Source organism: Macrosteles quadrilineatus, unplaced genomic scaffold (assembly GCF_028750875.1).
Source record: "Macrosteles quadrilineatus isolate MER2022 unplaced genomic scaffold, UCM_ALF_1.0 Scaffold_2__2_contigs__length_208266976, whole genome shotgun sequence".
Classification (NCBI taxonomy): Eukaryota; Metazoa; Arthropoda; class Insecta; order Hemiptera; family Cicadellidae; genus Macrosteles; species Macrosteles quadrilineatus.
The window spans coordinates 167,729,421-167,743,630 of NW_026542595.1; the positions used below are offsets into that span (position 1 = coordinate 167,729,421).

General features: G+C 32.6%; 1 protein-coding gene across 6 annotated transcripts in view; it reads left to right on the forward strand.

Moving 5' to 3' along the window:
• LOC128985864 (four and a half LIM domains protein 2) overlaps nt 1-14,210 on the forward strand; it is a 316,238-nt gene that overhangs the window by 231,961 nt on the left and 70,067 nt on the right. Inside the window, exon 1 of one of the 6 annotated variants that reach the window (XM_054405814.1) lies at nt 6,499-6,735. The exons of the other annotated variants lie outside the window; for them this stretch is intronic. Coding sequence (XP_054261789.1) covers nt 6,557-6,735 — 179 coding nt within the window. The 5' untranslated portion in view covers nt 6,499-6,556. Of the gene's footprint in view, nt 1-6,498; nt 6,736-14,210 lie in introns of those variants that run through there. 6 annotated transcript variants of the gene reach the window in all.

Below are 14,210 nucleotides of genomic sequence, written 5' to 3' on the forward strand. Positions count from 1 at the left end.
TTTGCATAATATATTAGTTTGTTTTCCTCCATAAGTATGCGCGCTATCTGTACAGCACCGCCTTTTCAACATCCTTGTATATTTTTCGTCGATGATTTATTCAAGTCCCCAATGCGTGAGAGGACTAAATACTTTCATTAAATGGATCTTTGTTATATTGTTATTGTTATATTATGTATAATTTATACAGCTTTCAAATTATTCAATACGCTTTGGTTTTCATTTCTGAACTCTTTCTGTATTTAAAAAAAGGCTCTTATGAATGTGTCGTTTAATAGAATTGACTTAGAATTTGTTTCCTCAAACAAACAAAACAGTCGAGAATAGTACGGTCAATGTATTTTAATTTATAATTCGTTTCCTAGCATTGCGATAGAAATGTATCCTAATCATTTAGCAAAATAGTAGTTAAAAGCGTGTTCTTCGAAAATCTTATTATTGATCTTTGATTTTAGTGTTCATGTTAAACAAAATATACATTTAAAGAAATTCGATAAAAAAGCGTTAGTTATACATGCGACAGTGAGTCACATAATTAATTGTACCATAACGTACTCCTATCTAGATTAAATCTCAGTATTTATCACCAATCGAACACCAAATTTTAATTTTAATACCTATATTTCCTAAATTAAAGTCATAAAATGTAACGATTTGCCAAATTTCGTTGCATCAAGGCTGTTCTAAACGGTAGGGCCGCCCAAGAAGGTTTCTAAGTGCAGGAAACTCAGAGCACCGCGCCAAGGTCGCTTTGAGTTATTTGGCAATAAACGCAGCCTATTAGGATCGCCCTGCAATTATTGCAGCTGCAAGTGTTTTATTAAGGCCAAGGTTCTCGTGGCCTCCAGTACTGAGTGATAATGTCACGGCACTGGACGTGATTTGGCTACACGGCTGTGCTTCGGAACTTGCATACTGTAGCGATTGAAGGCGTACGCCTTCAAATGCTTACTCATATCTTGCTGAGCACACTTTCAAAAGTTCTAATAATTCAAGGAATAAATTAAACATAAGATAAATTTGAAGAAGGATGATGACACTGGAAGGATTTTCTCACGGCTAGTTTTGCTGTAATTATATGCCTTGTCAAATAGCGATAGATTTTGTATGCACTATTAAAACACAAATTAATCATGCTAGTTAATAACAATTATTCGTTAAGTTATCCACGATCATAGGCTATAGTAAAGTATTTTTCTATTTCGAGACTATTTAAGATTAATATTTTTAACCATGGAGTTATAAAGACATTTAAAAATATTTTGGATGCATTGTAAATATAAAAAATACGTGTCTATATTGATTAGATTTTCATTGTTGTAACGGTTTATAAACTGGATAAGGCCTGAACTGATGTTCAGGAAAAACTATGCAATTACAAATAGGGGTCCTGAAATAGTTATAGGTCCTAAAATACCTATATCAAATGAGATTTTTGTAAACGTATTTTTTCCATCGACAAACTCAATAGATTGTACCCAATAGATTAATAGATTGTACTCAATAGATTTGACCAGTGATCTGCATATCCAAAGCTAGTTTTGATACCAAAATACCATCTTAAAATCTAACTCTGTAAAATTTACCTACATAGAAAAAAATCACTAAGATCTTTTTCAAGGTTAAACATCTCCCAAACATCTCACATTCAAGTTTGAACTCAACTCAACTGTGAAGAAGCTGTACCTCGAACTTCGTTTATTGAAATGAATATCACTTAGTCAATTAGTTTTGACTTGTACTTAGGGTTCAAATGACTTTGACTTTCGGTCGCTTGTGCAATGTGTCCTTTTACTTTGCAGAGTGGCTATTTGTGTGTGCGAGCACCGCTATTCTGAGCCCAACTCATTCACACAGGCCAATTATGTTGGCCATTCACTAATTGATGCTAAGTTTATAGTCGGGTGGACAAACTTATTGTCTTGTTTGCCATATTAATAGTCGGCCAATGCCCGTTTGATTTAATACGATTACATGTGTCTAGTTTACTTTGACTTAGAGGCTGGTTATGGCTTGGAATCATCGAATTGTAGGATCCTTAATTACTTGGTGGATAAATGCTAGAGCAATCTTTGATTAATTATTTATAGGATTTTTTGCCTAAAGATGTCTTACAATATTTTTCGAAAACAGTTCATGCCAGGATTAGCGTCCTTGTACGTTGAATATTATTTTATCCTAATCTTTTACAGGTTAGTTTTACTGAAATACACTCTCATACTGTAATAGGTTTTGAGCAAAAAATAGAAGACATTCACTAAATTTGCTTAATTCATGTAGTCATTAGGATATCCATGAAATTTATTGCTTATTTATAATGATTTTTTTAAATAAGCTATTATGTACAACTTTTCATGTTACATCTGTGTGTTTGCTTTCCTTAGGTGTCTTGTTGAAAGTTTTTCAATTATGCTAGGATTTTAAAATATTTTTTCCGAAGTTCTAAAATTCAAACACAGACATAGGTGAACAGTAACAGTGATACACAACAGTAGAACAGTAATAGTGGCATACAATTCACTTCTCTCTTACACAGTAAGATAAGAAGTTACAAACCTGTGTTTTAGTCTTGAGAACTGGGAGACCGAGCATTGCTCGGATTTAATTAAACATTTATTAGATATGTTATTGGTTTAAAAACACTAAAATTTATTATATAATCAATGTGAACACATTTGAGGTAATTAAAAAAAAATTTAATGCATCTTTATAAATACGTTTCAATAATAATTTTAGCTTATCTTTCTTGCAGTTCTTTCGCGTTTCATTCTTGATTTTGAAAATAAACCTTGAAAACATTTAACACTAATATGTACCTAATAAACCCAACTAAATATAAATATTCTTTAAAACATTTAGTCCAAACCAATAGATACACGTTACGTCTAATGATAACATTAAAAATAACCTGTATCAGCTGATTTTGTTAACTTCGACTACAAAAACGAATAGACAATAACATGGGGACTTCCATGGTCTGTAGGACGGAAACTGGATTTTTCCCAGCCTTGTGACCTACTGCAGTCGATTTTTTGTGACCCAATATCCCACATTATACACACAAAAAATCCTCAGACGAAAGAAAAAGTTTGCCCGTACACGCGCTTGTTTTAGTTTATAGGATACTAGCAGAGTATCCGTACTTCGTACGAGGTTGAAATATAAGTATAAAATGCTTATTGCAGTTATACTCAAGCTTTGCGTTTGCAATAAGGGAGGACACAGTTTGATAAAATTTGCTTTTTAAATTTACAGTATTCTATAGCATTACAAATCTACCATAACCATAATGTTCTACCACTTCACCTAAACAATATAGAAAAATAAATTATCAACAATTCGCAAAATATCACAAATTATCCATGAAATTAAAAACATAAACATAACTGTAAACAATCCTACTTTGACAGTTCTCATTGCGAATCAGTTTTTTTTTTGCTGCTTAGTTCAAATTAGCTGCTTTCATAAATGCAAAAAAATATAGTGCTGCACCCTGTTGGTAAATCTTATAACTTTTTAATGCTTTTCCATATCATAGAACCAACTTTTTTAGTTGAAACAGCTGACTAAATTCTTTAATTCCCTTTAAATATGAAAATATTCATAAGGTTAACATGGGGAATTACAGAGCTACTGGGGCGGAGCCCGAAAGGATTTTTTAGATAAGAATATGCCTATATGTTAATCGGGAATGTAAGCTATCATCATGCCAAATTTCAGCCCAATCCGTCCAGTGGTTTATGCGTGATTGAACTTCAAACACACAAACAAACAAACAAACAAACAAACAAACACACAAACACACAAACTTTCACATTTATAATATTAGTAAGATTAGTAAGATAATCACTATGGAATTCCGGGACCTATACTTCCCCAAGTATTTGACTTTAAACCAAGTATGCGACATTGCCGGGGTCGGCCGCGGTCACCGAGTATAGTGGCAACTATCGGCGTGACATACTTGTAATGATTTGCGTGACAAACGTTCTGCCACGCCTAGGGTGCTAAACGCTAAATATATCAAGTGAAGCCACAAGCGCTAAGTGGCTTTTAAACTTAAAATGTGCGAGACTTAAATGTAACTGCAATCATCATCAATTACCAAAATAATATCAGCTAACTTTGTAATTTGTGAAATGAAATAAACTTTTGCATTCGAGGACTGTTAACATTTACACACTTTGCGCAGCGTTTTGAGGTAAAAAGACGTTAGTTTATTCTATGACTAATTTTATGTCAAACATGCCTTTATGCTTGAATGTTTTTACATAATCTTTATTTATTAACATCATCTATCAATTAATGACAAGTTATAAAAGTTAATATTTTTCTTCAAAATTAATATTGTTGGACAGAGTCTTCTAATATTTTTAAATCTTAAACTAATTTATCATTTATAGGAATAAAAGAATGAATGAATGAATAAATGAAATAATTTCATTATTTAATTCATTCGTTTTAGGCTTTGGTAACCCTCAACATCGTATATAGAGTTTCCAAAAATATATTCAGCATGATTTCTTTTTTATTTCAATGTAAATTCATGCGAATGTTTATTTTTACTTCTTACATAATGTGCAATACATTTGTACTGGGGTTTTTACCGTTCATTTTCAAGAATCCCTATATTCAGTATAGTAATAGGTATCTCGTGTATAGTAATTGTTTAAGGTTCGCGCATTGATCTAATTTACGTAAGTGGGCTTCACTTCAATTTGTGGATTTGTGCTTTTAATTGTTTAATGGATACGAGGAAATGCATATACATCTAGGTAATGAAACATAATATTGTTTTGTTTACATTTCCCCATGGTTGTGGAATGTGTTTGTGCTGGCTAACTTTTAGAAAATTTACCTGTAGGGAAATAGTTATTTTGGTTGTTTTTGTGCTAAGACTTGGGACCAGGATCACTTTACTCCTTCAAGGTTCATATAAGCTCAACACACAGTTCGTTTAGGTTTGTATGTATTTATAACATTAGCGCCACTAGGGCCAGATGAAATGTCATACCCATTTTTTTTATAACGGTTCGAATGTGGATTTAAATGTGATCAGTCATCGGTTGATATTGAGCTGTATAGGTAGCTTTTAGTTGTGTATTCAATTATTAACTAACCACAGTCAGCTTGTAAAGAAGAAACCAAAAAGCTTATGCAAAGGGAGTTGGAATAGACTAATTTTTAACTGTACTGTGTTTGAGTTAAAAGTCACTTTTCGTTCAGACTTCAAATTCAAATTCGATTATTCCGCCAAAAATTGACAAAACAATTGCATTAGCAAAGACAGAAAAAAGTACAAGAAATCTTAGGCTGGATAACAAAAATGTATATATTTTCAAATTGGCCTACACAATAATCTTACCATCTATTTCTAAGAGTAAAGTCGAGCTTATAATCCTCCTCTATGACGATTGTAAAAACCCCTTGACGCTGTTACACGATGAACTCATTAGATGATGTTTTTATGATGTAAATATGAAAGTAACAAATTAAATGTATTCATATTTAGCAGTTTTATACACCTAATAACTGACTAAAAAATCACAATCTTTGAAAAACAAAAGGATATTGTATTATTCGTTTTTTCTCGGAAGCAAACCCTATAAAATGGAAAGTTTGCGCCCGGGTCCCCTAGTTTGTTTGGTTATAGAAGGAAAATGCACACAATTAAAAATATAAATTACATAGGAATGTTTGATTGGATAGGTTTAGTTTATTTATAAAGATCTCATTAAAAAAAGAGTTTAAAACACGGAGAGGAAGTAGAGAGAATCGTATGGATACAATGAGTATAAGAGAGACAGATGGATGTGTATGAGTGCCAAGCAATGTTTAGCAGGTATCATGTGATGGCATGTAGCCATACCTCGCAATGTCCGCACCTTCTCATGTATGCTAAGTGTCGAACCATTGACTTTAAACACCCTGAATCCAAACATTTGAACCATATGTTCACCAGTGTTAGTTTGACAGTTTTCAGATAGATTGAGAGTTTTAACCTTCTAAAAATAAACATTGCCCTATGAAGAAATGTTTGAGTATACTCTAACCTCTTCCTTTTTATGCTCAAAATATAATAATCAAGTGATTAAAACTATTATTTATGAATCATTAACCCCCAAATTTGGTCCAATTTATATTTTTTACTCAAGATGTAAATAAGATGTGTGGTCTAGTGGTAAAATTGAAAGTCTGTCATGGAGGTCCTCGGTTGTAATCCCGTTTAAATCCCAATGATTAATTTGCTATGGTGTAATGTAGTGAAACTTTAATTCGAATCCACCTTAAATAGTTCCGCCTTACAGTGAAATATTTCATCAAGCGTCGATAAGTGTTTTCGGGATCAACCCAAACATATGCAACACATATTTGCGATTATACCATGTGTGTGTGAAAGTAACTTCACGCGCGCGTGTGTGTGTATGTGTGCAGCGACGCTATTCCTATCTCGTGGGGTGGCGAGGGGGCGAGGGGGTGAGGAGAGCAGAACGCCGCGACGCCGGCCCTCAGTAGTCTACGAGCGTCGCAACTGTGTGCTAACTGTGCGTGAAACATGGCGGAAGTTGAGGTCCAGGTGTACCAGACCACCGAGAAGAAAGTTCGAAAAGTCAAGAAAACTTCGAAAACCCGCCGCGAAAGCTCGGACCAGGGCGTTTCCGAAGTGACCATTACTGAAGTCGAGAACAAGGAAAACCAGAACCACCTAGCGCTGACCAACCATGAGGAGGAGGGGTAGGTGCAGGTCATGTTCCGAAAACTTGCCCCATAACGTTAAAAAATTAAATATTGAAATAAACTTTAACATTAAAGTGTGCAAAAGTCTTAAAGATTGTCTAAAACGCTAAGATATTAGCTATAAGTTTGAAGACGCTAATCCTAAGATAATCTGGATCATGAAAAAAATTTGAGAAGCTCTTACAATAAATTCAAACACCAAAATCATTTACAAACTACTATTTTAAATACAATAATGCTCATGATGGATTCTTGTCAGTAAATTCCTTACTATCCTGAAAGGTTTTGTAAAGTTTTTCTCAATCACGAAAAAATTTGGTTTATTGTATACTAGGCCTACGAGTAAATATTGCAAACTGAAACTACAACTGTGTAAATTTGTCTTTTGGAAATTTGACATTAATATTGTTTGCTTTTAACAAATTTTAAATGTTTGCCGACAACTTTTACAACCTTCCAACAAACTCGTGTTAACGTATATTATTCACTCTATTTATAAAATAGTTTTACTTTTTAAATAGTCTGAGAACAACCTGCACACACCCCTCCACGGCGGGAATAACCTAAAGGTAAATATTTTACGAATATCATTGTATGTGATGTGTTCATGAGTGTATGATAACTAAAATAGTCAAAATTATAGTTTTAAACATTGTGACGGAATACCCAGTGTTTTGCGTTTAAATTACCTTGATTTCCAAAGTAATCTCCAAATCCAAAGTAACCTCTATTGTTCTCTAAAGTATCAAAGTAAGTATAGTCAAAGTATCTTTATTGTTTTGAGTGTCAACGTTCGTTACAGGGCTAACAGTTTCTGAGTAGTGCGAGTGTTTTGAAAGAATAACAATGAGTGATTCTTGTTAGATCTTGCCCGGCGAAGCGTCAAAGGTAGGAGTAACAATGGAAGTGTATTGTTTACATTGCGCGTGCCAAGCTTGTTATGGTTTGACACACGACAATGGCAATTTATTCACTTCTATCTGCTTGTTAAAACACATGTAGCACCAAAGATGTTTATTGTGTTATGGAAATGTAAAAAGAATGACACGATTGTGGCTTAATAACACTTCTTTGGTAATTTCAATGATAATGTGAACTTTCAACGTAAAATAATTGTTGTTTTACCCACTTTGACGCAAAATCGAGCGTAAGCAAAGTTTTTTATTTGTAAAATTGAACCCATCTCTTGTTTTGAATTATGTTATCCAAATCTAAGAGGAACAAATCTTAATTAAAACGTGGTGTTGATATGAATGTAAATTTTCGATTGAGGATTATTTAATCAATTATGGATATGGTAATTTCAATAATTGAAATATTTTAATATTTCATCACTAGGCTTTTCTTAACATTTTTGCACAACAGTGCTTACAATAATTTAATTTTAAACTATTATTTTACAACGTGATAAGAAGGAATAATTTTAGAACCAAGTATAAATGAAATATAAGTGGCATCACGTGCTCTTAACAATCCTTCAATTTCTTTTTGCAACTTATCCACTTGCTTTCATATATTAATGAAAATCAAAAGAAAGTGCCTAAAAACAAAGTTCAAATACACAATCATACAAGCAAGTAATAAATCCAAACTCATATAACAGTACATGTTTTGGATCAAATTTTGTTTTGCAGCAATAAGACATATTAGTAATCCAACACTTATGTTGAGAGTAGGCCTACACAATCTTGTGTGTCGTTGTATAAATATGATACAAACTTTCAAATCCAAGTAAATCAAAATCCAAACGTCCATTGAATTATATTTTGTCTATACGTTGTATGTAAGAAAGTTTTCTAAAAAAATAATTTGGCCAATGGCCGTTTGGAATCTCCATGAATGGGGAGTAGTTTTTGGCTCGGAATGTGGTGTTTACGGTATTATGTTTCAAGCCTGGTTATGTTGGGCCTAAATTTGGCGCAATGGAGGCGGACACCGTCGACGTCACCGCCCCCCCCCCCTATACACACTAGGTCCTCCGTAGATGTTAGTGTAGATTTTCATAACCCGAAATAGTTTGACATAGTAAAACTTTCTTAAAACGTATAGGTCATAAAATATATTTACCTAAATGGAAATTTATCCCGAAAGGAAACTATACGGAATGTGTGAGTTTATAAGTCGGAGGCTGTCGAACAGCAATAAAAACCCTTAAAAAATAAAAACGTATTGTACCAGAAAAATCCTTAGTTTCCAAAGTGCCGTGTTACTTGTTTATTTTGACACAAAATAATGTCAAATTTGGCCAACAAACACTTTTTAAGGACTGAATGCCACAATATAGAAATCTATTACGTTATCCACTATGCTAGAACATTTAATTACATTGATTTCATATAATTGATTACTATTTATATTATAGACTAGATCTGTTACCCACGGGCTTTACCCCGTTTGACTTTATAAATATTAATAAAAATATTGATTGGTTAAGTTAACCTGAAATAAACAAAACAGAATATAGTAATACAAACAAATAATCACACCTGATTTTTAATCCTACTAATATTATAAATGAGAAAGTTTGGATGTATGTTTGTGACAAGTGAACGCGAAAAATACTGGTCGGATTGGGCTGAAATTTGGCATGATGATAGCTCACATTCCCGATTAACATATAGGCATATTCTTATTTCAAAAATCCTTTCGGGATCCGCCCCAGTGGCTCTGGAGTTTCTCATGTTAACCTTATGAGAAATGGAATTATTGAATCTTAACAGCTGTTCCAATTAAACAAGTTGGTTCTGTTCTATGATGTTCAACAACATTAAAGTTACAAGGATAACCAACAGGGTGCAGCACTATTATTTCTTTTACATTTATGACAACAGCTAATTTGCAACCAAAAGGTGAGTGAGCGTAGCGAACGAGCTCCAACCTAAAGGTGAGTGAGCGTAGCGAACAAACATCAACCAGGACGTGATTGAGCCATGCGAACGAGATAATCTTGAAAAATAAGAAGTTAAACGGGGCAAAGCCCGCGGGTTACAGCTAGTAAGGTAATAAATTGAAAGAATAACAAACAAATAAGTACAGGTGAGGTATTTTTAACATTAGGTATATAGAAAGTTCCTTTTAGAAAGTAATTACGACCTTAACGACCAAGCTATGAAATAATGGATAGTTTTGCGCAAGGTTTCTCGTCATGACGAACATTTTAAGTATATGGTTTATGGAGGTGTGACTTTTAGTTTTCTCAAAGGTTCATGGGTACTTTAGGATTTATATATAGACTAGCAGAGTACCCGTCCTTCGTACGGGGTTGGAATATAAGTATAAAATGCTTATTGCAGTTATACTCAAGCTTTGCGTTTGTAATAAGGGAGGACACAGTTTGATAAAATTTGCTTTTTTAAATTTACAGTATTCTATAGTATTACACATCTACCATAGCTATAATGTTTTACAACTTCACCTAAACAATAGAGAAAAATAAATTATCAAACATTCGCAAAATATCACAATTTATTCATGAAATAAAAAAAAAAACATAAACATAACTGTAAACATTTCTACTTTGGCAGTTAGTTCTCATTGAGTATCACAGTTTTTTGTTGCTGCTTAATTCAAATTTGCTGTTTTCATAAATGCAAAAAATAATATAGTGCTGCACCCTGTTGGTGAAACTTATAACTTTTTAATGCTTTTGCATTAAATAGACCACAGCTGACTAAATTCTTTAAGTTTCCCTTTAAATATGAATGCTCATAAGGTTAACATGGGAAACTACAGAGCCACTGGGGCGGAGCCCGAAAGGATTTTTGATATAAGAATACGCCTATATGTTAATCGGTAATGTGAGCTATCATCAAGTCAAATTTCAGCCAAATCCGTCCAGTAGATAATGTGTGATTGAACTTCAAACAAACAAACAAACAAACAAATAAACAAACAAACACACAAACTTTCACAATTAAAATATTAGTAAGATAAGAGCTATAAACAAATTCACTACCAGGTGACAACAAATTGTTAAAATTTACACTAAAAATACATCATGAAAACTTCATTTAATTGTTCAATTAAGGGTTTGGGAAAATATTACAGACACTATCACCAGCCACCAAAGCAATAGCATTCTCAAATCTTATGATTGTATCAAATGGAAAATGGAGGCAAAATTTGTATTTTTTTATATCTGTTGCTGTATTTGGATTCTTTAAGTATAAAATACAGTAAATTCGATAATAGTCCTAAAATTAGTAAAAATAGAGTAAAACACGGTTGTGGTTTAATGTCTCCTGATAATAATTAAAAAAACGAATGTGCCGATTGTTACCTTAAAGTGTTCACCGTAATAATTACATTAAACATTTTATTTAGCCTTTTACATCAATAGCGATTATTATTGTTAAAAATCAAATTACAGCCATCGCTTGGATTGTGTGATGTAATAACCTTCTAATTTTACCAAGAACGATAATTTTAGCTCGTAACAATTCCATTTCTAGTTGATTGATATTGCTCAACAATCAATATAATAATAGGTAGAATTACGGAATTAAAAAAACAAAGTGATCATAAAAGGACATTTAGTTATCCACGTCATGTTTTAATCATATCTCCTAATTTTCATTTCCATCCCAATCGAATAATTAAACTTAATTAATTTTTCTTTACAATACATTAACGATAAATAGTTATTTGTGTAACTAGTGGTGAAAGTGGCACTTTGCTGCACACGAGAGCAATGTTTACGCACGAGCCGCAGGCGAGTGCGGAATGATCTCGAGTGCAGCAAAGGCCTTTTTCACTCGTGTTACACATTATATTTTTCCTACTGTCACTATAAAGCATATAAATAATTAGTCTTTCAAACACTATACACAGCTTTTTTAGGTTCAGCTGGCAACAAAAATGGTGCCCTAGAGAAAGTAGTACCCGCGGTCCGTATCACTCCGCTATTTTTCCTCGGCAAGAAATGTGCTCCGCGTTTTGAGAATATAGTTCCGTATGTTTTTGTAATTTGAAGTGGTTTCCGCGCCAAAAAAAATGCTTTAAAGGTATTTTTTTGTTTATTAAGATCTTAGGAATGTTTTAAAAACGTTTAAAAGAAAAGTCCAGAATGTTCAGAAATACCGAAACTATAAACACGAAATGACAGGTTAAATTGTAGTTATAATTAGTCAATCAGCTGCTCATAGAATTATTATCTTTAAGTGTTGCCAACCTATTTCCAAGCGTACACGGATTACGTGCATAATAAAACCACGCTGTTTTGTGTTGTTTGGTTGGAATCCTGATGTGCGGCAAAGTATAAACCGTACGGCAAAGTATAAACCGTACGGCAAAGTATAAATATGCAGCAATTAGCAGCTTTCTGTACTATAAACAGTACAGGGAAGCCAACTTTGTCAGGTGACTGTAGGAAAATTATATTGTTCGACTGAAATTTCAATGGCACTAGTTGAAACATGAGAATATGATGTTTCATATTTTAAATCCTCTTATAGTTGTAACAAGTTATATAAAAATTATTTTGCGATTGAAATCACGACGCACGCTTAGTAGAACATAAAAATATGAATGAAAAGGAAACTCAAACTATGAATAAAAACTTAGTTTCACGTTAAAAAGGTCAACGTCCTAGTAGTGGAAGTAAGTAGGGTGGGGTGTCGCCCCAGAAAAGTAAGTTTCGAGGTAATTTCAACTTAATTAAAACAGCTGATCTTGTTCTTTGTCACAATTCCAGAGTTTATCTCTGACACAGCACCCGTTGCTAGCTTTACCTTTTAACTTTTGTACCCAGTTAAAACATATTTCCTTAACGATCTTGTTTAGAGTGAATTTCCTCGATTTGGATGTTTCACTCTCATCTTATATACTAAAAACATTTTGCAATACTTATGACAGCTAGTCTGACCATACTACTGGACCGAATTACACGTGGTTGGTACCAAATGAAAGATATTTGCAGAATCCCTTTATAAATTGAATTAGGCTCACAAATAAGCACGAAAAATTAATTTGAAATCCAAACAAATTTAACATAGGCCTTATGGGCTGCCATGCTGGTGACAAAAAACAACAAAATATAGTTTATGGCTAACCGACAGGGAAACAAACATTACTTAATTTATTTTCATAAATATATACATGAATATCTACTATAATCTATTTACTTCATATAATACTTTAATATTATCATCTTATTAAATTATCAATCTACTTATCTTATACAAAATTTTGCTAACTTGTATATTTTTTTAATAATTGCAAATATGGTTCCGACGTTTCCTGGCCTCCGATCTACTACAATCTATTTACTTCATACAATACTTCATAATACTTTAATATTATCAAATATTATCATCTTATTAAATTATCAATCTACTTATCTTATACAAAAGTTTGCTAACTTGTATATTTTTTTAATAATTGCAATGGTTCCGACGTTTCCTGGCCTCCGATCTACTACAATCTATTTACTTCATACAATACTTTACTATTATCAACTTATGAACTTATCAATCTCTTCTTATATATTCATGGAATCGTTATTACTTTAATGTCGATTTTCACTATAACGAACCCTACTCTCCTTATATTTGTACTTCGTTTGACCAACAACTCAGTTGTAAAAATACTTAACTAACATACTCTCTTACCACAACTTTAAAAATTAATTTTTATGAGGTGTTCTGTAAGGTCGAGCTCGAAGTTAACTTACTCGAAGTTATATACCTTAATATTGACGGTTTCACTTCTTGCTTTGTTACAACTTAACTCTAATCTACTAATGACGACTAAACAACTAAATTACTATCTACTAATGACGACTAACAGGTAGGGGGCGAGCCAAAGGCGAGTATTTGTATTTAATTTCTCGTGTAAAATAAGTAACCAAAAAAACCAAATTTATAACTAATTAATCAGGAAAACAGCAACTCCATTAACTAATAGATAACCCCCGACTTTATTAATGGTATTGGTGTACTAAACTACCTTGGCACTTATAATGTATAGGTTGTATACCAAACTTATTGTGTTTTGAACCTTATTTAGCATTATAATTTAGTTTTTAACCTTTGATATTGTAAGTCTACAAGTACAAATGACTATTGTACTGATCTGGAATAATTGCCCGTTATATTATAAGTATGTAATTACAATACAAAGTGAAAATCTACATAACATTGCTAATCAGTCGGGTTATGTGAGATTTAAATCATTACTATCATATCATTTAATCAATTATTCACTTGACTTTGAACATTGAAATATACTTATTAAATAGATTTATTTGGGTCAGCGATAGTCAGTTTTTAAATGTTATATAATTAACAATTATGTCGTTGAATGTGTGCACTATTGATAAAATAGTTGATGTGGACTTAAACTAAGCTATAATTTGAAATGCCTTACTCTTTCATTTCAACACGACTTAAGGGTTAGTGGATAAGATGTAATTTAGACCCTGGTACACTAACGGTGGTTCAATTGAATTATTTTTTTATCGTAAAATATGAAAA